This window comes from Nansenia antarctica (genome assembly GCF_963989245.1).
Source record: "Nansenia antarctica genome assembly, chromosome: 1".
Lineage (NCBI taxonomy): Eukaryota > Metazoa > Chordata > Actinopteri > Argentiniformes > Microstomatidae > Nansenia > Nansenia antarctica.
In genome coordinates this window covers 55,534,769-55,560,752 of record NC_137674.1, presented here as the reverse complement: position 1 = coordinate 55,560,752, position 25,984 = coordinate 55,534,769, and the positions used below count along the sequence as shown (strand labels likewise).

Genomic DNA, 25,984 nt, shown 5'->3' with positions numbered 1-25,984 from the left:
TAGTGGTGAGGGTCAGAAGATGTCTCAGGAGGAGCAGTTAAGATGTAACCTGAAGAGATGGGTCTTCAGTCTACGACGGAAGATGGGTAGTGACTCAGCCGTTCTGACGGCCGTGGGGAGCTCATTCCACCAGCGGGGAGCCAGTGTTGTGAAGAGACGTGATCGGGCAGCCCGACTGCTGTGTAGAGGAGGTGGGGCCAGTCGGCCAGCCGAGGTGGAGGAGCGGAGTGAGCGGGCCGGGGTTTGGGGGGTTACCATTTCCTTCAGGTAGGCAGGGGCTGTCCCTTTAGCTGCCTGGTATGCAAGCACCAGGGTCTTGAATCTGATGCGAGCTGCTATCGGGAGCCAGTGCAGGGTGCGAAGGAGAGGGGTGACATGCGAGTGTTTGGGGAGGTTGAATACCAGCCGGGCAGCAGCATTCTGGATGAGCTGCAGAGGTCTAATGGCTGAAGCGGGGAGCCCAGCCAGGAGTACATTGCAGTAATCCAGGCGGGAGATGACCAGTGCCTGGGTCAAGAGTTGCGCTGCCTCTCTGGTAAGGAATGGTCGTATCCTTCTGATGTTGTAGAGGAAGAATCTGCAGGAGCGAGCCGTTGCTGCAATGTTCTCCGCACAGGATAGTCGGTTATCCAGGATCACTCCAAGGTTCTTGGCTGTCAGGGAGGGGGTTACAGTAGAGTTCTCCACTGTGATGGAGAAGTCTTGGAGAGGGCAGGCTTTCCCGGGGATGAAGAGGAGCTCGGTCTTGTTAAGATTGAGCTTGAGATGGTGGTCAGCCATCCAAGTTGAAATGTCAGCGAGACATGCTGAGATACGGGTTGCCACGTGTACATCAGACGGGGGGAAGGACAGGAAGAGTTGAGTGTCGTCTGCGTAGCTGTGGTAGGAGAGCCCATGTGAAGAGATTACCGAGCCAAGAGACTTGGTGTAGAGGGAGAAAAGTAGGGGCCCTAGGACAGAACCCTGGGGTACTCCAGTGGAAAGGGTTCGTGGAGAAGACAGCGATTCTCTCCAGGTCACCTGGTAGGAGCGGCCCGCCAGGTAGGAAGAAAACCAGGAGTGTGCGGTGCCAGAGATGCCCAGGTCTGAGAGGATGGAGAGAAGGATCCGGTGATTGACTGTGTCGAAGGCAGCAGACAGGTCAAGGAGAATGAGAACAGAGGAAAGGGAGGACACTTGAGCAGAGTGAAGGGCCTCCGTGACAGCAAGGAGCGCAGTCTCAGTGGAATGCCCAGCCTTGAAGCCGGATTGGTGGGGGTCTAAGTGATCCATCTTCCGGAGATAGTCAGTCAGTTGTTTAGATGCCGCGCGTTCAAGGGTTTTGGAAGGGAAGGAGAGAAGGGATACAGGTCTGTAATTGTGGACAGATGATGGGTCAAGGGTAGGTTTCTTGAGGAGAGGCTTGACTCTGGCTATTTTGAAGGCCGCTGGGACAGATCCTGTGAATAGGGAGGAGTTGATTAGGGTGGTAAGGTAAGGAAGGATGTCGGCGGAAATGGATTGGAGAAGGGGGGAGGGGATGGGATCAAGAGGGCATGTGGTTGCCCGCTTTGATGTGATAAGTATCTCCTTCTATACCTCAGACAGGAGACCAAGTACAGTGGACTGGTGGCAGGGTTCGAGTTATGTGGGAGCCAATGGGAGCTGAGCTCCCATAAGGAAGGTCTGAGCTCCCATGAAAGCAGTAAAATCATACAACTGTGGGGGTCGCTAATAATACATTACCACAACCATTATTTGATTAAAAAATGTCAATGTAATGAGTATTATTTATGTATGTTATATGTATATATATGATAAATATTCTAAAATAAACACGTTTTCCAAAAGAACTACGCGCACCAGCATTAATCTCCTGTGAATGACAGTATGCCTTTGACTGCCTGCACTTTACCACCAAGACACTATGGGGCGCAGTAGAATATTGTGCAACAGCAGAATATGATCGTTGAGAGCTTGCGAACGTGAAAACACGATTATTGAGAAGAAAACATTCAGTAGCTAGCTATCATGCCGCCCCAAAAAAGGCCACTGCTGCCGACCGAGTCGACAAGCCTGGAAAGTTTTGGGTTTTCATCCAAGAAACCAAACTTGAATTCAGCTGCACCTGTTATGACACCTAACGTTTTACATTAACATTTTTGGCATTTAGCAGACGCCTTATTCCAAAGCAACTTACAATCAATACATTTGAATACTAAGCATGTGAATCAGCAGTCCACTATTCGTTGCAGGAAGAGTACTCTAGCTCAGGCCCGGGGCCACTGATAGAAGGAAAAACCTTCTCCCTATTATCGCCTTCTACTAAAACGTTTTATTTATTTATTTTTTATTTTTATTTTTTTACTGGAGAAACTGAGAAACAGTACAAGGGAGGCAGTAGAAATTCTTAGGGACACAGTAAAGGGGAAAGCGGGTGTCTTTAGGAGACGTAGTGGTGAGGGTCGGAAGATGTCTCAGGAGGAGCAGTTAAGATGTAACCTGAAGAGATGGGTCTTCAGTCTACGACGGAAGATGGGTAGTGACTCTGCCGTTCTGACAGTCGTGGGGAGCTCATTCCACCAGCGGGGAGCCAGTGTTGTGAAGAGACGTGATCGGGCAGCCCGACTGCTGTGTAGAGGAGGTGGGGCCAGTCGGCCAGCCGAGGTGGAGGAACGGAGTGAGCGGGCAGGGGTTTGGGGGGTTACCATTTCCTTCAGGTAGGCAGGGGCTGTCCCTTTAGCTGCCTGGTATGCAAGCACCAGGGTCTTGAATCTGATGCGAGCTGCTATCGGGAGCCAGTGCAGGGTGCGAAGGAGAGGGGTGACATGCGAGTATTTGGGGAGGTTGAATACCAGCCGGGCAGCAGCATTCTGGATGAGCTGCAGAGGTCTAATGGCTGAAGCGGGGAGCCCAGCCAGGAGTACATTGCAGTAATCCAGGCGGGAGATGACCAAACTGTTGAAATAGCAGAGCTCAAACAAAAGCAAGTGCTTCCAAAGAAAGTAGCAGAACTCACCTCCAGTATGTATAAGGAGACAACTAGTTCGTTCAGGGCAGCCTATACTGTCGCTAAAGAAAGGATGCCTTATACAAAACTGAATCCAATTATGAAACTTAATGAGATGAATGGCGCGACAGTTGGCCCCTGCTCACCGATCCGATCATTCATGTGCCCAGATTGTAGAGCACATTGCACAAGAGATGAAACAAATTCATTTCTAATGTCAAATCACTTGATTCCCGTAGTAGCATAACATTAGATGAAAGCACAATTCATGGACGAGCATACATGATTATTTATGTCAGGTGCGATGTCACTGGAAATGGAGATGTGGACAATGTGTCGTGCTAACAGGAAAAGTGAATGGACTGTATAGCAAAAACAACAAAATGATTGTCCGAGATACCCGTGACTATCGCTTATAGCTGTTGTTTCATGTGGTGCTGTTGATGTGGTGAAATTAGTAGCCTATGGCTAATTAAAACTTGTAAGTCCCATCGCTATGTGGGCATGATTCGCGCGCGTGCATGAGAACATTTCGCACTGTTATTTTGGAGACCCCCACAAAGCTCAGCTTATAACTCGAACCCTGACTGGTGGACAGTTTTGTTGAGTGGTGTGAGCAGAACCACTTGCTCCTCAACATCAGCAAGACAAAAGAGATGGTGGTGGACTCTAGGAGGACTAGGGCCCCCCTGTCTCTTGTTTCCATCCAGGGAGAGGACGTGGAAGTGGTCCAGAGCTAGTACCTGGGGGTGCACCTGTAAAGTATGTAACACTTTACATTGTGGTAAGCTTTATAAAGGCTTTAAAACAACTATTTAAGTTGGGTGCACAGCTGAAGCGCGTGTAAATCATTAATAACCATACAAGCTCACTATTGTTCAAGCACCACACAATGATACAATATGTATAAAATGCATAATAAAGAGTTGTAAATGTTATAAATGTAAATAGTAGAGTCAATAAACTAATTATAAACACTTTATAAATGTAACCTTTGTGTGTTTACAAATAATCTTGATACATATACACACATACGCAGAGTTTGACTTTTACCCTTGGGGGGGCACCAGAAAAAACTTTCCAGCCTAACCACAGTCTAAAAAAACGCTAAATCCTCCAAAAACCAGCCCAAAACCTATATTGTCAGAAAACCGCTAATTACTAGTGGGCAGGTGCCCATCTCCTGCCCCCTAAACTGTATGTCTGTTGCCAATGATGTTTGTAAAATAAAATAAAGACCCTGCACATTGTATGTAGCTATTAGGGTGTGTGTTTTAACTAACTTTAACATTTTGTAACTTTCAGGCACTGACATTTTGATACCGCCTAAATGCTATTTATCCAGCCCAACCGCCCAAATGCGGTTTCTTTCCGGCCCAGTGTGATCAAAAGTATCCCATTCAGCGGTAACCTGCCCCACCTGGCAACCCTGATTGAGGGGAAAACGCTCGGGCAATTCACCATAGATTTTTTCGCACTCCCCGCAAACTCCGCCCATGCGTACACAGTATTTTATGTGGATAGATACAGTTCAGGAGTTCTGTGTTTTGTTAAATCAGTTTAATTGCAAGATATATTCATATATTCAAGCAAGAGGAAAATAATCACTTTTTTCTAATATGGATCACAATACTGCATACTATATTGTTTACACACAAGTAGTCATATAAATGTTTACTTAAACTGCTCATAATAATGATTAAAGTTGGTGTTGTGGCGGGAAGACATTTAGGCCCCAACTTCCATGGTGAAAAGGCAAATAGAGAAGATCACACAGCAAGTTCTTGTGGTCCGGGACCATGGGACAGGGTCAGGTCCCAGCTTGGACCTGAATCACTCAGGTGTGGCTCTCTGTCAAGAGGAGTTAAATGCAGAGGGTGGGGGAGGAGCTGTTTTTTTACTCTTCTCCTTGTGGGACTGTGGGCTGGCAGCATACCTGCACAGAAAGCAAAGCGTAGCAGAGAGCCACAGTAACAGTGAAAGAGGAGCTGGATGAGCTCACCCAGAGCTGCCAGAATGGGTAGCCTATATTTTCACCAGTGTCGAGCAAAAACAACAAGAACTACTACAACCATGCACCAAAACAACTTCTACCACTGCCTTTCTGTACTCTTGAGATATTATGTGATAACGTACGCTTTGAAACCTACAATAACAATCGACAGTGTAGCCTTAGAGACCTTCACCGTAAGATGTATACAGATTTGACCTTTCTCTCAGTGAGACACTGAAGAAGAGATCAGAGAGACATGGCTGTTGCGTCCTCACCCTCCTTCTGGTGACTCAGTCACTCACCCCCTCTGGATGACAAAGAATGACAGCCTTGTGATGCTATGACAGCTGTACCTGGAAGGCTTTCAATTTCAAAGTACTGCTTCCCGCTAATAGAAAGGGAATCAATGTGTGATTCAAGTGAAATTATTTTCCAGAATCATACATTAACTAAATGTTGTCTAGTCTATTCACATCACTCTCAATGCTCTGTATAACTGCTTGTATACTGCAGGCATCAGACAGTAGTGAGGTAGTAATGATAGAATATGAATCATGAACCCATAGCTTCTCCAAGAATACTCCCCCCATCAAGGTGTCACTGACTCCTCTGACACAGAATGATAACCCTGAAGATTTGAGGCTGCTACAGTATATGGTCAGCAAAAGGAGTTAGCGTCTGTCTTAACATTAATAGATTGTGAGTTGGCTCCCTGACTCATATTCAGAAATGGTCCTTGTTGTCTCTGATGGACCTCTGCTGCACTATAGAGTATGTAAGCATCTGTTTTTAAGACAGTGGAAAAGACTATTGGTAAAGGATTTCAAAATCACAATAGGTTGTTGTAACTTTTAGTTGAACAAAAAATGTGAAGCATCAGAAGAGAGTTTCTCAGTTTTGAGCAAGAGTCACACCTTCAGTCAATTATCTTTGTTGTTGCATCTTGAGAAAGTCTTTGAAAAGGGAGACCCAATGAAAACAAGGTGAAATACAATATTATAATGGCGGACACAACTAACTTTCTTCTCATGTTGTGAAAAAGCATGCTCAAAGTGTGGAACAGAAAGGAACAAATCTTCTCGTGTGGGAAAAAGTTGTTTTGCTATAACCCAGAAACTTACAAAAAATAACCTCTTATGGTTTTGATCTAGTAGGGTTTGTTTCGTCAATTTCCTGTCAATGTGACAGAGACCCATTGCTTCAAAGCTCTCCTTCTCTCTCTTTCTCTCTCTGTCTTTGCTTCCTGGGGTAAATTAGAGGAGCCAGGAGGTTGCCCAAGTGTAAATCACACACAGGGATGTCGTTATAGGAAAGCCCTTTAGTCCCAGGCGGCTCCCACTGTTTTTCACGACAGATGGCCTCCCCACAGGAATTGACTTATCCATCCTTCCCTAGGGACTACAAGTGTTTATCTCAAGATTAAGTAGCGAAAACATTCCGACCATTACTGAAATTCATAGGAGAGCCATGGGGGGTGGAAGGGGTGTGGGCTAGAGTCGGGATCTTGAGTTCAGTAGCTAGACAGCTGTAGGTTAGAAACTGTTCGCAAGCCTGCTGGTGCAGGAGCCTAGACTCCTGTACAGCCTCCCATGTGGAAGGAGGGCAAACAGTCCATGACTGGGGTGAGAACTGTCTTCATCGCTTTTCCTGAAGGTCCGTGATGGCAGAGAGATGGGCACCGGTGATGTACTGGGTAGTTTTCACCACCCATTGCAGGGCCTTCCGGTCAGAGACAGAACAGATGCCATACCACACTGTTATGCAGTTGGTCAGGATGCTCTCAATGGTGCACTGGTAGAAATTGACCAGAATCCTGGGAGACAGTTGGGCTTTTTTCAGTCTCCTTAGGAAGTATAGGCGCTGCTGTGCCTTTTTGACCAGAGTGGAGGAGTTGAGGGTCCAAGGAGAGGTCCTCTGAGATGTGGACTCCGACTCCATCCCCTTGATGTAGATGGGGGTGTGTTCGCAGCGTTTGGTTTTCCTGTAATCCACAATGAGTTCATTGGTCTTCTTGGTGTTAAGAGCTAGGTTGTTGGTGGCACACCACCCCGCCAGGTAGGTCCCTGTAGGCCGACTCATCGTTGTTGCTTATCAGGCCTACCACCGTGGTGTCATCTGCAAACTTGATGATGGTGTTGGAGCCATGTACAGGTATGCAGTCATGGGTGAGGGAGTAGAGGAGAGGACTCAGCACACAGCCCTGGGGGCCACCGTTGTTCAGGGTCTGGGTGGAGCAGGTGTGGTTGTTGAGCTTGCCAAACTGGGCTCTGTTGGTCAGGAAATCCAGGATCCAGTTACAGAGGGAGGTGCTGATGCCAAGGTCTTTGAGCTTGGTGATAGTGTTGAATGCTGAGCTGAAGTCGATGAACAGCATCCTTACATACGTGTTGCATTTATCCAGGTGTGTCAGGGTAGAGTGCAGTGCCGTGGAGATGGCATCCTCCATCGACCTGTTCTTACGGTAGACGAATTGGTGAGGATCCAGTGTGGGGGGTATGAGGTCTTTGAAGTGATGCAGGACCACATTTTCGAAGCACTTCATGATGGTGTGGGTTAGTGCAATGGGGTGTTAGTCGTTTAGGCCTGCTGCAGCGGGGTTCTTTGACACGGCATAATGGTAGCTGACTTGAGGCATGTGGGGACAACTGCCTGTGCCAGTGACAGGTTAAAAATGTCAGTGAAGACCTCGGCCTGCTGTCCCACGCACTCTCTGAGGACATGGCCAGGGATTCCGTCTGGGCCAGCAGCCTTGCGTGCAATCACCTTCCTCAGTGCACAATACATTTCGTTGATGGAGAGTGTGAGGGGCTGGCCATCTGGGGGGCACAGCTTTGATGGCTGGGGCCTTGTTATCCCGGTCGAAGCAAGCATAGAACTGGTTGAGCTCGTTGGGTAGGGAGGCAGTGCTGGTAGGGGAGGGTGTGTTTTGTACGGTTTGTAATTCGTGATGGCCTGGATGCCTTGCCACATGTGTCGGGGATCGGAGTTGTTCTAAAAATGCTCCTCAATCTTCCGTTTGTGGCTAAGCTTGGCCTCCCTGATGCCCCTCTCTAGGTTAGTCCTGGATGAGCTGTAGGCCTCTGCACCACCAGATCTAAAAGCGGCGTTGCGTGCTTTCAGCTGTAGGCGGACCTCACTGTTCATCCATGGCTTCTGGTTGGGGAAAGTTGTTATCTGTTTGTGGGTGGTGACCTATTTGACACATCTGCAAGCATATAAGTCAATGTTCTGAGTGATGTATGAACTCCAGTCTGTGTTTTGAAACAGGTGCTGTAGTGTAGAGTCTGCTCCCTCCAGCCAGACTTTAGTTGTCGTCACTGTAGGTTTCATTCGTTTGATGTAGGGTGTATACTTGGGGAGTAGGAGCAATGAGTGTTATGAGTTACTATGAAATGGGAGCAGCAATCAGGGCTTCCGGAACAATGGAATGGGGTTACTCCACCAGGTCCACCGGGTTGAACTGTCGTGAAAGGGCGTCGGGCTTGACGTTTTTGGACCCTTTATGATAGGAAATGGTGAAACGGAACCTGGTGAAAAACAGCGGCCATCTAGCCTGGCGCAAATGTTGCCGCTAAGCCCCTTGAATATAGGCCAGGTTTTTGTGATCAGTCAGCACTACAAAAGGCTGCATGTTCACCAAGGGAACCACCCACCCCAGGGCCAGTCCCTCGTTCATGAGATTCCCTGCAGCCCCAGAATCCACCAGCACCCGAACCAGACGAGTGTAGCGCCTCCACTGCAACGTGACCTGGAAGAATGTTCTGGGATCTTTAAAGCCTGGGGCTAGGTTCCCACCCTCTAGCACCCCTCCAGAAACTAGCGGTCTGCCCCGTTTCCTGACCTCCCCAGGCAGGCAATGTAATGGTGGCCAGTAGGGCTGCAACGATTAGTCGATATAATCGACGACGTCGATTATAAAAACTCGTCGACATGGAATTTTAGTGTCGACTAATCGTATAAACAATTTTTTTTTTTTTTTTTTTAAGGGAGCCATGCAAGAATCAGCTGGGTAAGTTTTAGCTAACGTTGTTAGCCAACTGGCTAACGTTATATTGTTAGGGTCGTAATGTTTATGTTAGCTTTACTGTTACATGTTGGAAAACAACGTCTCATGGACAGGGCTGTACATGCTATGAGCGTTTGTGCTATTAATTTATTTGCCCTGTGGCACGCGTGTGACAGACAGAGGCGCTTGTATGTAACGTTACGTAGCAGGGGTTTTCCATGTTGAAGCCAGGAGAACGCGAGATGAAATGAAGTGAGGGGTGGTCGCTATTAAAATACCAGGTAGTCATGGTGGATGATCATGAATGATGCTTGATAAGTGAATGCTATTTCAATTATGTTGAGTCCACCAGCGAGCTGTCTGTAAGATAAACAGCGCCAAGCGTAGCCTACTAACGTGAGCTGTCTGTAGTCTAGCCAGCAATGCTAGCTAGCCAATCAACTAGCTCTGTGAGCAGCTGTAGCTTGGCGTAACGTTAGGTTAGATAGCTAGTTAAGCCGGATTTATGCTTCTGCGTCGCCATTTACGCGCAGCGAAAAGCCACACGACTAATCGCGACTAATCGGAAAAATAATCGACAGATTAGTCGACTACCAAAATAATCGTTAGTTGCAGCCCTAGTGGCCAGTCCGACCGCAGGAAAAGCAACGTCTCTCGCCTCCGAGAGCCCCTTCACGTAGAGAACGACCAGAGCCTTCTCCCAACCTGCCTCCTTAACCAGAGTCTGGAACTCGACTGAGTAATCTGCCACCAAGCAACCTCCCTGCCGACTTGCTGTGAGCCGCCGACCGGCCTCGTGCACCAATATCACCTGGAAGGTGTTGAATACCTTGCGTAAGTCCCGGGTGAATGTGGTGGAGTCGGAGCACGCCGGGGACTGGCTCTCCCACTCAGCCATGGCCCATGACAGAGCACGGTGATGATGTAAGCCACTCGGGATTGCTCGGTAGGGAAGGTCAAGAGCTGCAGACTGAAGATCAAGAAAACTGGGTCAGGAACTCTACAACCCTCTGGACGTCTGGCATATCGCTCAGGTAGGGTTCTCGTGTGACCACGAGGGAGCTGGAGGCACCGCCGCCGGCGCTGCTGCTGCGCCAACCGGAGGAGTAGGGTTGGCCTGGGCGGCCGCCAAGTTGTTCATGGAGATGGTCGCCATCACGCCACAAATATGTTCTGCCTCTGCTGGGTCCATTATGGTCGGATGTTCTGTTATGGCTTTGAGGACAGGCACAACAGATTCACATAACATGAAACAAACATCCGACAAAGACAATGGGGAATAGGGACCATATATACACCAGGGAGGAAACGAGGAACAGGTGCACCAACTTACAGCTAATGACAAGGACTAACAGAACTGTTACGACCCCATATAAGGTCTAAGGATATGGGATGTAAAAATAACATAAAGCCGGGGGGACAAGAACCAGAGGAGATGGGAGAATATAAAATAAACCAGATTTATTGTAGAAAAGTAACACAAACAGGTTTCCGAGAAACACATTTAACTGAAATCTACTCTATAAAAGAAGAGTGAAAATTAATCTAATATATAAATAAAGGATAAAGTAATTTAATTAACTGACCAAGTAGAATCCTAACTCTAACCCTAACTAACAGATCAAATACAAATAAGGCTAAATGTCTACAAACATAAGATTAGCAAACACAACCTACAAAACTAGGATCTACAAAATTACAGCTGTATCAAACAAAACCAACACAAAACAACTCGGGAGCACCATCGAAGTGTCTCTCCCAGCCTTTTATCCTCCCTCCAACCTTAAGGGAGCCGTCGCCATGGCAGTAGGCAGGAGGAAGGACAATCACCTGGGAGAAACAACACAAAAAGCAACACACAAACACACAACGGCTGTACACACCACAGCCGTAACAAGAACTATACACAAGATCGCCGAGAGGGGGTGCCAAAGGACGCAGAGCGAATCCCCAGACCTTAAAATGAGAGATGATCAGACTGTCCTAGGTGGGGGAGGGGGATGGCTTTAACCCTCAGCAATGTTTGTGCACACATGGTCGAGAGTTTGGTTTCGTCTAGTGACACAGGGGATATATCGGTGGAATTTAGGAAGTACAGTCTTTAGGTTAGAGTGGTTGAAGTCCCCTCTGACAATAAAGACGCCATCTGGGTGTGCATTTTACTAATAGCTGCATGTAGTTCTTTCATCGCTAGCTTAGCATTAGCATCCGGGGGAATATAGGCTGCAATGACCATGATAGTTGTAAACTCTCTAGGCAGGTAAAACGGTCTACACATGATCATCAGTTACTCTATATTGGCGGAGCAGTGACTCTCAACAGTGTCAGTGTCTGTACTCATACCTGTCAACCCTCCCGTTTTTCCCGGGATTCTCCCGTATTTTACCTTTCTTTCCCGCTGTGCTCCCGTTTAAATATTTTCCCGTAAATCTCCCGTATTTTTTACCTATAATATAATATAATTTAACACTTAATTGTTAGACGTTGGCGCATGCGCACAATCGTTATATCCATGTCGGAGTTGACTTGTTTCCTCTCTGAGAGGCGTATTGATTGTATTGATTGTAAGTCGCTTTGGAATAAGGCGTCTGCTAAATGGCAAACATTTAAAATGTAAATGAGAGCGCCGGAACGCACACTAGGTGCAACGTCATAAAGGGACCAAGTCATTTGATTGGACAAGAGGCATTCCATGAGTGGTGATCAGATTTTCAGAGCGTATTTACAAACGCAATCTCGGTTATCTCCGTTTTGAAATGATCGCTGGTAGCATTGCGCCGCTCTTTTCCCATTGACATTATGGTGTCAAGTAATGTATAAATAAATGTGCTGAATTGATATGCCCTTTTGTGTTTTCATGTATATATATGCAGGGATGTTCAAAGTATTTTACTTTCAACCAGGTATCTGATTCTGATCACCTGTAGTCACTTACTTAATCATAGGAACTAGTTAACCCAGGGGTCGGCAACCTTGAATGTTGAAAGAGCCATATTGGACCAAAAAACAAAAAAACTAATCTGTCTGGAGCCGCAAAAAAAATGTAAAGCCTTATATAAGCCTTATAATGAAGGCAACACATGCTGTAAGTGTCTATATAAGCTATAATATTAGCCTACTATCAAAATTACTAAGTAGGCTAGAAATACATAAGCCTTAGCACTTATGCATACAACCGAATGCAAACATATTGTGCTTTACAAAAGTGAAACACTAGGATAGCGTAAAGGGGGTCTGGGGGGTTCCCCCCATTTTTTTTTTAACAGAGTAGATGCAATTTCGTGTATTCTGGTGCCTTTTAACAGGTGGGTTGATACTTTTATCTGGCTATACTAGTAATTAGTAATACTAATATGGATAAGTTTGTAATTTCATCCGGAGGAAGTGAGCAAACCAAGAGATCGTCAGCCAAATAATAGACAAATCTACAGACTGTAGACTACAGTACCAAATGAAAACTAGCCTCCCTCGTCCTCTTTTCACTATTTTAAGTTAAACCCTCTCAGACCCACAGGAACGCCGGCGCTCCCAAATATCATACCTTCTTTAGAAGTTCATAATTCGGAAACGGTTTGAGCTAAAGACAAGCCGCTTTTTGCATTTAAAAGTAGGCAAATAGCGCTCACTGGGAAGCTCCCGTTCATCGATGTGCGTCGCCGATGTCTGTATATAAATCTATGTGGATAGTTTCTTGCTTTGCCTGCCGCAGTACTTCGTCAATCCCTGTGGATATAGGTCTACTCTTGAAAAAAACCTGTCACATCCAGTCTCATGTTGGGTCCAGTCAAAATGTATAATACTAGTCATGTGCCAACATATCCGAATCCTATTGGCCCTCGTACAACATTACAGCGTAAACAGGGAGTTGTAGTTCAAGGAGAGAGACGCGGCAACGTAAAAAATAAATAATCGTTGTTAATTTCCATTTGTGGTCAAAGCCACAGGGAGCCACTGAAGATGGGCAAAAGAGCTGCATGCGGCTCCGGAGCCGCGGGTTGCCGACCCCTGAGTTAACCCAATTCTTGTTGCACTGAAGCAGGTGGTTGATTGACTGTGTGTACCCTTGTCTAAATGTAAGGGGTATCCTATGGTTGTCTAGTGGTGATGTTAGGACTGACTGTGTGTACCCTTGTCTAAATGTAAGAGGTATCCTATGGTTGTCTAGTGGTGATGTTAGGACTGACTGTGTGTCCCCTTGTCTAAATGTAAGAGGTATCCTATGGTTGTCTAGTGGTGATGTTAGGACTGACTGTGTGTACCCTTGTCTAAATGTAAGAGGTATCCTATGGTTGTCTAGTGGTGATGTTAGGATTGACTGTGTCTACCCTAGTCTAAATGTAAGGGGTATGGTTTGTGGACGGTGGGGGGGGGGGAGGACGGCCCGGGGGCGTGCGGGGGATATCCCTTATCTTCGGGAAAATATCCCTTATTTTCAAATCCCAATGTTGACAGGTATGGTCTGTACACCACCTCTTGTTAACATAAATGCACAGACCTCCCCCCCTCGATTTACCTGTGACCTCCGCAGTTCTATCCACTCTGAAGACGGTACGACCCTCCAGAACAGTCACGCTGTCAGGGATGCTGTCGTTGAGTCATGTCTCAGAGAAAATCATGATATTACAGTCCATAAGCCGCGTTTGTGATCCAGAGTTTTAGTTTGTCCATTTTGTTCGCTAGTGAGCGAAAATCAGCGAGAAATATGCTAGGTAGTGATGGCCAATGTGGGTTCTGCTGGTATCTGGCTCGTATGCCTCCGTGTCGGCCTCGTACCCTTCTCGCCGGGGCGGAAGTAGTGCTTTCCCACGCTGTTTTCGCAATCTCTTGGGGAAGTTGGAAATACAGAGGGACGATTTCCAGAGCGTATTTTTTACGAACACAGCCAGAGACTGTGCAGCCGTCGGCTGTAAGAGGTGTATGCAAGGCTGTACTGAGTAAAAATATATGAGAATCGTAGGCAAACAGTCACTAGGTTGCATAATCTGGCAGAACGCCCGGTGTCGTGTTGAACATGCGCTGCCATCTTCTACGGCAAGCACAGAGGTCCAGTTGACTCCCTCCATGTGGTTTGTGTGGCTATGAAACTGAGGAAACCTTTTAGATTTTTAGGTTTTGAGAAGCCCTATTTCTCAACATCTTCATGATTAACACTAGAACAGCCATAGGCTGTGAGTAAAAAAAATATTTTTTTGCGCTCGATCAAATTTCAGGACCGTCCTTTCATGACTTTTCCTAGATATGTGCGTTCTACCACCCAGTATCCTTACATTTTCAAAATCACATCAGGATAAGCTAGTATAAAGCTACTTTGCAGTTTTTCTGTGACGGACAACTAGTGGTCATTACTAGTGGTAAATAGCAGCTTCTCATTGTAAAGACTACGACCCCTAAGGCGGCTCTTATAATAGGTAAAAAAGGCACAGCTGTTCTAATGTTAAATGCTGGCATTGCTTGTTTTCTGTAGAAGGCATTTGAGGTGTCTCATGCAGGAAAGATAGATGCCTAATCTTTTATTATTTATGTAAAGAAAATGTACATCAATTCTCACAAACCAGGCTATTCACAAGACCCGATGCTTCCTCACACGAAGCATGTGGAAGTATAGGGACAGAAATGAACATGATACAACAGATCATGTTGTGACGCCAACAGAGGTGATTCGTTCTTTTTGCTTCTCCTTCCCTGACAAGCAGACATCTCCTCTATGTGGGCAAACTTTCTAGTCTGGTTGAAAAAGAGAGCTTATTTTAATTGTTGATACTCACCTTGATGCTCACCAAACATCAAGTTTCAAAATTGTATTGTCATATGTACAGGGTGATGTATGATAGCACAATCATTCTTATTTGCAAGCTCTCCTCTTAAAAAATGTAGAAGGACATAGTAGTAGTGCAGGAACACAGTAGTAGCACAATGTATTTAGAGTGTATATTGTACGTGTATATTGTACATGTATACGTAGAGTGTATATGAGAGTCTTTCGGGAGAATTAACTGTTCATTTGACAGCTTAGGGGTAGAAACAGGCTTTGAACCTGGTGGTACACTATGTATTCTTTGAACCTGGTGGTACACTATGTATTCTTTGAACCTGGTGGTACACTATGTAGTATTTATGCTGTGGTACCATCTGGCAGACAAAAGGTCCACAAGTGATATTACAGGGGAAATTATTCCAGAGCCCTCACAGGTCCTTTTGGTCTCATTGATCCTTTCCAAGTCCTTTCCAAGTGCATTCCATAATTGAGTTATTTTTGTCCTTGCCTTAAAGGGTCACATATCTTGGATCCTTAATTAAGGAGAGGCAGGATGAGTCGGATGAGTTAGGGCAAGAGGCCACTGCGTTAACTCAGTCCAGCATTAAAGGTGACAGAAAGTCATTGCAAGAGGAGGACAACTCGCTTTGATTACCCTCCGCAGCTGTGGGCCAGCTTCCCTCTCTCAAACCCTGGCAATTCAAATGAATACTTACTCATGAAAGCTGTTATGTAGATGTATGTCTTAATTATCTGCAGGGAAGTAAACCTCCTTAGGGAAGTGTTTCCATCACTAAATCATTGTACACAGCCAGTAATTTAGAGACTCCGTTGATAGTAAGCTATGCTTCAAATGAGATTTCATGCTTTCGTAGCCCCTGTTGCATGTTTGGTGTTGTCAATCGTAATGCCTTCATTTTTATATTAAAGTGGGCATTTTTGGTTCTTACTGTTTGAACTTTTATGGCTATTGTATTTGTATTATTATTTTTCTCCCTATGTATTTTTTCTCTAAAGCCTGTTGCCTATTGCATTTGTGTATGGAGTGTTGAATCAATTGATTGATTGATTGTGTTGGTTGATTTAAAGTTAGATATATTACAAGGCTTACTCTTCAAAACCATCAGGGGGTTAGAGGACAATTATTTCTAGACAGAGAATCACTTTAAAATGCAGTCACAGCAGCGACATTATTCAAACATTAACATGTGATTATTCTTCTGTACTACGTGTCACAGGAAACCCCTACGGAAGGAGGAGAATGGTACGAGCCGGGGGGAGTATGCCATGAGCTCACGCAGCAAGAAGACCCTGGACACCAACAATACAGGGGTGTAGAGAGTACCAACACCGAAGGACCACAGAAACCTCAACCCAACTCACTAGAAATGACAAGCAACCCTCCTGAAGGTTGAGGAGACTCGGGGAGAAGGAAGAAGGGAGAGTTTGAATTTGCAACATAATAGCAAGTCATGCTTCGGCCATTGTGGTAAAATTACAAAGGAGATAGAATGGGCCCTTGAGAGAGCATAGCATTGATCATATATTTAGCTGGGTTTGGAGCACAGTGACTCCTTGACATGCAGGGCTTGGCACTGAACCCTTCACTTGATGGCTCCGTCTAGTGGGGTCTGGATGTCTAGTGGGGACTCGGTGACAACTGGCAGCGTATTGGCTGAATCTGTCAGTCCATCAATCACCTTGAAGAACTGTCAATGGACAGAGGAAATACGTAAATACTGATGATAAAAAACTGCATGCACTTTCTGTTGAATGCAATGACGATTTGTGTCTTTCTCTTTCTGCACTTTGCCCCTTAATTTAAATGTCTTTATCCCCCTCCTTTCCCTCTGAACGTTTTTATGATGACCAAGGGACAAATAGCCTTTCATAAATTGACACTCTCTTAAAAAAGCAAGCAGAGAATCCAGTGGAATGGAAAGCAACTCAGAGAATGAGTTGTCGTGAAGTGTTGAGTGGATTGCTCCTGCTCTCTGACTATGCAATTTGAAAGAATAAGATATCATTTCACATGAACATAGTGAGCGGGTCCTTCTGTCAGTCAATGACGGATTGTTTTGTGCAATTTCGATCAGCATTTCCATTGTTGATGTACACATACTCTGCTATACTATACGATACTAATCAACTAAAGTACTGCTAACCAATTTCTTATTTCACAAAATCAGCTTATAAAACTCCAATACACTGAAGTGACTCAAAGACTGTTACCTTAGGGGTTTCACCCTAGGGCTTTGTTACAAAAGAAAGCTAAACTATACCCCTGAATAAACCTTTACAGTATGTCTGATTATGCAAACATTTCCCCTTTAAATTGGTTCTGTATTATTATTTTATTTTAAACAGGGTCCCTCCCAAGGTTCCGGGTTTAGGCTGTTACCTCTATGTTACAGTATGTGCACTGAAGACATCAGGATGTTATCTTAGCATTTGCAGTTAAACTTGCGTTTTACTATACAGCTTTTAACAGTCATGGATACCTGACTGAGCTACCCCAGTAAATTACTGTGTATTCATTTCTGGTACCACATTGTTAACAAGGTCAGTCATTGTACTGCTGCTTTGGTCAATTACAATAATGTAATTATTATTAACAATTACTATTATTAGTTTTGTGGGTCATTGTAGTTCCATACTGGTCTGTTACCTTGTCTAAACCTGGTATGAAAAGGAAATAAACTGTGGCACTTAAAACTTTTACTTTTAAAATCTCATCAAGAATGATCCAGATATACATTTGAAAACAGGCTTTGCCTATCTATACATAGCCAGAAACATCCAATCTTACAGAATCAGAATAATTGTCACACCCGGTGCAAACCATTATACTATACAAATATTAAACTCTCTTGGATACTCTCTGGTTTCCAAGCAACATCAGATTGTTTCTCCCTAAAGTAGCAAATGCAGTGAGAGAGCATGACTTCATTGTCACTGCAGAGACCTGGAGGAATACAGTGGAGGAAATACAGTGGGGGAAATAAGTATTAAACACATCAACATTTTGTCCAGTAAATGTATTTCCAATGAGCCTATTCAAGTGAAATTTGCACCAGACTTTGGTATTAACTCAAATAATCCAGACAAAAAATATAAACATTAAAGTCAATATGTAAATAAATGTATGTGGAATAAAGTGGAATGAAACAGGAAAAAAGTATTGAACACACTAAGGTCATGTTCTCACATGAAAATCCGAAGCATGACCCGGAGCAAGTGGATGAGATTGCAACATTGTTGCATAAATTATTTCTCTAATTTGCGTTCTCACAGCTCTTTATGTAAACGAAGTAACATACATCATCGAAGCAATCAAAGCACGCAATCGAAGCAACAGACGTGGTAGTTGATTGGTCAGAAAAATTGAAAATTGCCTGTTCGTCCCGCTCTTATCCAGATCAACACGCATGCGCTGTTGTTTTCCTATAGACTGCCTCAAGCAGTGTTCTCACCAAAAGTGAAGCGAAGTGATGCATGCATCGTTTCTAATCAGAGCGAAACCACCTTTTTAGGCGGAGCATGCGTCGGTTGTTTGCTCCGGGAGCAACTTCGAATGCGCGTCCTCACAGCTCCAAACGACGCAGAGCAAAGTTAATTTTATCCTAAACTCTGATTCCAAGTGAAGCAAATGTTCTAGTGAGAACACACCCTAAGAAAAAGCAGTACACCACAGCAAGGAAAGGCAAGGAACCAGCTAAAAAATACTCTAATTAGGAGGCAACTCTACCTCCAATCTGTGCTAATTAATGTCAGCTGGGTTAGAATATATTGATGGGCTATAAAAGTGTTTTTTTGTTACCAAGGTGCCACACAACAAACATCTAATGATGGGTAAAAGCAAAGAGCTGTCTCAAGACCGTCGCAACCAGATTGTTGCAAAACATGGAAAAATGGAATTGGCTACAGACATATTTCACAACTTCTGAATCTTCCAGTAAGCATCATTGGGGGCATTATCCGCAAGTGGAAGCAACATCACTCCACCTTCAACCGGCCACGCACAGGAGCTCCTTGCAAGATTTCTGATCAGGGAGTCAGTAGGATACTTAGAAGAGTAGCCAAAGAGCCAAGGACCACTATGAAAGAGCTCAAGAAAGACTTGGAGGCAGCAGGTACAACTGTGACAGAAAGGACAGTAGGCAATGTACTCCACCACCATGGACTCTGTGCATGCTCAGCCCGCAAGACTCCACTACTGAAAAAATGACATCTTGAAGCTCGTTTAAGGTTTGCCAAACAACATTTGGACAAGCCGGTGAACTACTGGGAGCATGTACTCTGGTCAGACTATACCAACAGTGAAGTTTGGAGGTGGAAGTATCATGGTGCGGGGCTGTTTTTCTCTCGTGGTACTGGCAGACTTCATATCATTGAAGGAACAGTTAATGGAGCCATGTACAGAGGGATTCTTGAGATGAACCTGCTGCCATCCACCAGGATGCTGAGGATGAGACGTGGGTGCACCTTCCAGCAGGACAACGATCCAAAGCATACAGCAAAGTGAACTCGTAATTGGTTTCAGAGAAAGAAAATCAACTTGTTGGAATGGCCCAGTCAATCACCTGACTTAAACCCAATTGAACATTTGTGGAAGCATCTGAAGATCCAGATTCACAAGAGGGCCCCCCTGCAATCTTCAAGATTTAAAGTCAATCTGTGTAGAGGAATGGGCCAAAATCACACCTGAATACTGCGGGCGATTAGTTACTTCATACAGAAAGCGCCTTGAAGCTGTCATTACAAACAAAGGCTTCTTCATTAAGTATTGAATTAATTTCAGTTAGTATGTTCAATACTTTTTTCCTGTTTCATTCCACTTTATTACAGATAATTTACATATGGACTTTAATGTTTAGATTCGTTTTTTTGTCTGGATTGTTTGTGTTAATACCAAAGTCTGGTGCAAATTTTACTTGAATAGGCTCATTGGAAATACATTTACTGGACAAAATGTTGATGTGTTCAATACTTATTTCCCCCACTGTAAGTATTCAACGCATCAAGAATTTTTCAATGCAACATATTTCCATTGCAGCTATTCACATAAAATGTTGTTTAACTAAATTAATCAATTATTAACTCAATAAAACTACACAGCTAAACACTTTTTTATATTCCAATCCATAAAAAAGCAATAATAATAAAATAATATAATATATAAGTATTGAACACAGTAAGAAAAAGCACTAAACCTGCTTATGACACTGATGAGTTCTCCTACCTGTGCTAATTAGAATCCGCTGGGTTGGTGGGTAAGTACTTTCACTCTTTGAAAAAGGGTTTCCCACCTCTGAATGCAAGTAAACAAATCATTTGTCACCAAGCTTTCCTGCAAGAAACATCTCATGATGGTTAGAGGCAAAGAGCTCTCCCAAGACCTTTACAACAAGATTGTTGAGCAGCATAGTAATGGCACTGGTTACCGACAGATTTCTCAAGTCCTAAATGTTCCTATAAGCAATTAGAAGGAACATCACTCCGCCATCAACTCGCCATGCACAGGAGCTCCTCGCAAGATTTCTGACCAGGCAGTCAGAAAGTTAGTCAGAAGAGTAGCCCAAGAGCCAAGGACCACTCGAGCAGCGCACCAGAAAGAGTGGAAGCAGCGGGTACAGTTCTCACAGCAAAAACAATAGGCAATGCATCCCACCGCCACGGTATCCATTTGCAATCACCCCAGAAGACTCCTTTACTGAAGAAAAGGCTTGTTGAAGTTTGCTACATAATATTTAGAGAAGCCTGTAGATTACTGGGAGAATGTAGTCTGGTCAGACAAGACATAAATCACACAAATTGGCAATGTTTGGAAGGGAAATGGGCCAAAATCCCACCTGATCACTGAGTTTTTAAAAAATATATACAGCAAGCGTCTTGAAGCTGTCGTTGGATACAAAGGCTTTTCCAGCAAGTATTAACACATTTCAGTTAGCATGTTCAGTGCTTCTTTCATTTCTGCCTTCCCGATTATTGCCTCTAACTTTTTTATGGATTGGAATGTTACAATTTCTGGTCTAAATTGAATGTGAATAGCTGCAATGAATTAAAAGTGTTGATGTGTTGAATACATATTTCCCCCACTGTAGGTATACTGTAAGCTCCTCCACTGATACAGGATCAGATGTTCTTTCCTCTTCCTAATGGTTAAGGTTTGGGGAAATGTGACAGTAGGGTAGATCTGGTTTTAGGGACAACTTTTACATGTGGAGTTTTTTTTTTCTTCACATATGGAGTATTTGCATAGTCTAGACTATATGTAAAGTTTTAATTGATTGACATGACATTAGTTACATTGTAAAAGAGTGATTATGTGATCTTGAGACCATTGAGGAGTGACATACAGTATGCACCTCCACTTTTAGGCAAATTCACCTAAAATGTCTTCACAAGGTCATAACAATTATACTCCTTAAAGATTGTTAAGAGGAGAGCATATTTATAGTGTTTTTCTTGTATTGATAGAGGAAGGGAATCATAATTAGATTGGCATTCTGAAATTCTTTGAAATCCCAAATTTGACATGCCACTTAATCATACTTAAAGTAAAATACAATAACAAGAGGGCTGCTGTATGTGTAAACTATATTTCCATCATTAAAAAGCATGTTGAACACAGGGGGGAATGCAACCAAACAAGCTGACTCCACACAGAGAAGCGTGTTAAGACTTAAATGAACCCCCCAAACTTGTGATGTAATATTCAGACAATTGAAATGTTAAGTAAAAAAAGGTTATTGAGGAACATTTTTGGCAAAAGTTTAAAATGTCAAACATGAATATTAAGTGCAACAATAATTTCTTGTGAGGTTCTAACATATCTTGATATAAACTGTCCTAGTAAAATGTAATGGTAAAAGAAGAATTACTTTATGTTGATAGATCTAATTAATTGTCAAATGCTTAGTCTGGTGAAATAGCAGGTTTACTTTAACCCATCTTCTATCCCACTAGGGCTCAGATATTGCTTATAAAATGTTGGCAGCAGCCAGGAACAACTTCACACAGATCTCAAATGCTGGTCAGCTTTAAAGTGATGCTCCAACATATGAGCCTATAGATTGTATACTTAGATGTTCTCAATTACTGTCAGAATCTCTATCATTAAAAAAAAATGTGTCCATAACAATACTCAAAATCAACTCTGAAATACTTTTACAACTATGATGTAAAATGTTTCGGTTTCAGTTTCCAAATAAAATGCTCTGTTCTGTTTTAAACATACAGTAGAAAATATATTTAGGACTTATTTCCTGACATGCGCAAGTAGCTGCCTCTCGTGCTGCAGTTGTGATTGACAGGAGGTGGACAACAGAGTCCCTTCCTCTTGGCTAGGCAGTCAGAGTTGTGATTGACGGGAGACATCAGAGTCCCTTCCTACTGGTGGATTGAAAACAAGGAGCATGTGACTGAGAACATTTGTACTGGAAATTATAAAAAAAAAGAAAATGTTCAAAAGTGGGTTTATAAATTACATATCAATAAAGTAATATAGTCAAATTATTCAGAAGCATCATTGTCATAATATATCCTTGATTTAAGTGTTTTAGTCTGTTACGGAATTAATGGGCTTCAATGGGCAAAACGCACAGACTGAAGGCTGACGACCATTAACCACTGAAGACCATTAACCACATAAAATCCTAGAAGAAAACAGCTATACTATGTACATTTAGTGGAGCATCTCTTTAAGAATAGGCAAAATCTTGGCAGAATTTCAGTCAGATGATCTTCAGTAGTGATCTTCGCACATTTACATGGTTTAAAAAGCGATCATGCCCCCAGCGTTGGCAGTAATTGGCCCATCCCTTTCAAATTGTGTCGAAATAGTTTTCTTTTTTTTAAGTACTTAAGATGCACTTGATTTTTTGTCTCAACAGGAACAGTCTCAAGAGTGCAAACACGGCCCACTCGGAGTGCTGGACAAACTCAATCTAGTGCAACTCAACTATTTGAAGAAAATCAAATACTATTTAAATCCAGGTCTGCCCATCTTAGCTCTACTAAACTACTTAATGAACATAATTGTGTATTATAATGTACAAAGTAAGTCTGAATAGTATTGCATGGATGTAAATATCAATATTAAAAGATTTGCCTTCTTGACTGTCTATCATCTGTACAGAGTAAAGAACATACTATGTTTATAGAATAAAATATATTAAGACAAAACATTGATATGCTAAAAATCTGAGTTGAGTAAATGTTGTGTGTCTGGAACAAGCCATCAATGTGGGAGTAAATAAAGGTTGTTGCACAATGTATGCATAACATACAAAAACATTAAACAAATACAGTGCCTTGCGTAAGTAATGGGATATTTAGGCATTTGTTATTCTTTTGGTTCTACACTCCAAAAGTTTTAATTTGAAATTAAACAATTATACTCCCAATTCACTTTTGAATTCACTCAAATAGGGGGACTATGTATACAAAGTAATTTATGAATTATGAAACCAATACATAATAATAAAAGCTGAGAATCTCTCCTAACAGTATCCAAACAGTTGGAATGTAAAGCCAAAAGAACAAAGAATGCTTCACTGTCCCATTACTTACTCATGGCATTGTAGGTTGTGCATTGAACTAATTTAAATTGCAACATGCTGACTTTTTTTTAGTTTTAAATAAAATTGCTCAATTGAAATTGATCTATAGTTCATTTTTGTTTCATTGTAGGTTCATCTATTTGAACTCACAAAAAATATGATGATCATAACATTAACAGGATGGCTCACTTTTTAAATCTCTGATGGTTCCTCACCCTGAATGTAGTCCATTGGAGAAACTGTAACCATGGTTCAGCCAGGACGCTGACGTCAGTTTAACCGTTTATTTCATGACAATGGTAATACATTTAAGCGTGGCATAATTGGATGGATCTCAGTTTATTTGACCATGCAATGTTGAACTTTGTCTCTTGATCCCATTCACATCCACTGATTTTTACTATCCCTTTAAAGGTATATCAAGTGGCGCTTTTCCAGTGTGACTTTTGTTCCCGGTGCCTGGCCTCAGAAGCCTCAGACCTTTGTGTTTCCATCTCCAACAACAGCCCAAAAAAAGCCACAAAAAGTCCAGGACCACGGCTCCACGGTCCTACCCTGACCTGGGACCTTGGGGAGATTTTTATTACCATAGTTAGGCTATAGGCTAGTCTAAAGGACAACTGCTAAATCCATGACTTGGATGAGCTTGCCGCCATTGAAGTTTGAATGTATATGTGAATGGGTGAATGAGAAGCCATTGTAAAGTGCTGTGGAATAAGGCACTATATAAGTGCAGTCAAGCAAGGAACCTTGTGTGTATAGATTTTCATTGCAACATGTTTTGATTTCAGCAGCTTTAATATTTTGCTTTGTAGAGATGGTATTTCAATAGAAGACTGGCAACATTATTGCATGTTCGGTATGTTACTGTAGGATATACAGTGCCCTGCGTAAGTAATAGGACAGTGAAGCATTTTTTTTTTAGGCAAGTTTTGATTTGTAATGAAATAAGTGCTATTATGAATTTCCCCTCTCCACTCCACTCTATCCCACCTGGAGAGGGGAAACAGCTACGCAAGACTACTCTTTGTGGACTTCAGCTCTGCCTTCAACACCATCCTTCCAGACAGGCTAGTGACCAAACTACTAGACCTGGGACTATCACACTCTATATGTGCATGGATCAAGGACTTCCTGTCTGACCGCCCCCAGAGGGTGCGGGTGGGCTCCCACACCTCCACAGCCCTCAGACTCAGCACTGGGTCCCCCCAGGGCTGCGTGCTAAGCCCCATCCTCTACAACCTCTACACCTACGACTTCACCCCCGTCCACCCCAGCAACTCCATCGTAAAGTTTGCAGACGACACCACCGTGGTGGGCTGCATCTCGGGGGGGGACGAGGCGGCGTACAGGGATGAGGTAGAGCAGCTGAGCAAGTTGTGCAAGGTTAACAACCTGCTGCTGAACCAGTCAAAGACCCAGGAAATCATCGTGGACTTCAGGAGGAAAAAATCTGAGGTCCAGCCCCTGCTCGTCGACGGAGGGAGCGTGGAGAGAGTCTCAACCCTCCGATTCCTGGGGGTGCACATACAGGATGACCTGTCCTGGAAGAACAACACAGCAGCCATCATCAAGAAGGCACAACAGCGCCTCTTCTTCCTGAGAGTCCCAGGAAAGACCACATCGGACAGGAGATGCTGGTGGCCTTCTACCGCTGCGCAGTGGAGAGCATCCTCACCTACTGCATCTGCATCTGGTTCTCCAGCTGCACAGCCGCAGAGAGGAATGCGCTACAGAGAGTCGTGAGATCGGCCCAGAAGATCACCGGCGCCCCCCTCCCCTCTCTGGAAGAGCTGTACAACACACGCTGCCTCAGGAAGGCCTCCAAGATCTCCAGAGACCCATCCCACCCTGGGTACGAACACTTTGCTCGGCTGCCCTCGAACAGGCGGTTCAGGACCATGTTCGCAAGGACAAACAGACTGAAGCTCAGCTTCTACCCCAGGGCCATTCAGGCCCTGAACACAGCAAAGACCTAGGTTCTAGGCCCTGGACAATCTAGACAAATTGATGGCAGCTACTAGATTGAAATCAAGTGTAATACTGAAACACAAATGTGTACATTTCAAACCTGCAAACTGCGACACTTTAAATGAATGTGCAATAACACTATGTGCAATATGACAACCCTAGGGTACATAAGGTTCAGAGAATAGGAAATGTTAGAATAGGTATAGCATAGCATAGAGTACAGCACAGTGTTTTATTTGTATAGTATAGTATAGTGGATAGTGTACATAGCCTTTATTTATGTAAACCAGATCCTTTCCCTTCTTGTTTTTTAGTTTTTTTTTTCCTAGCACCAGGGGAGCCCCCCCTCCCAAATTCCGTTGTTTGGTACCTGCACTATATCAATGACAATAAAGACCATTCATTCATTCATTCATTCATATTAGGTTAACGTGGAGATTCTCAGCTTTCAAGGTATTTGACTACATATTGTTTTTCTTATTGTTCCTTCACATCATTTGTGCAGTCATAGTATTGATTCTAGGCTTTTTTTTATTGGTGCCTGTGAACATGAAGACCAAAGATATATCAATGAAAGTTAGGGATGCCATGATGAGGCTGAATGATCAGAAACAGCCAAAACCTTAAACCTACCAAAATCGGGGCGCTTAGGTGACGTAGTGGGTTAAGCGCTGACCATGTAACCTTAAGGTCCCCGGTTCGATTC

At 43.6% G+C, this 25,984-nt stretch overlaps 1 protein-coding gene across 1 annotated transcript in view; it reads left to right on the top strand.

The window, feature by feature from the left end:
- The window catches only part of prima1 (proline rich membrane anchor 1), a gene marked incomplete at both ends in the record, with an annotated part of 69,128 nt that extends 53,047 nt beyond the window's left edge, over positions 1-16,081 (top strand). Inside the window, one exon of the mRNA XM_080531391.1 lies at positions 15,982-16,081. Coding sequence (XP_080387517.1) covers positions 15,982-16,081 — 100 coding nt within the window. The remainder of the gene's footprint in view (positions 1-15,981) is intronic.
- Between the last annotated feature and the right edge of the window lie 9,903 nt (positions 16,082-25,984).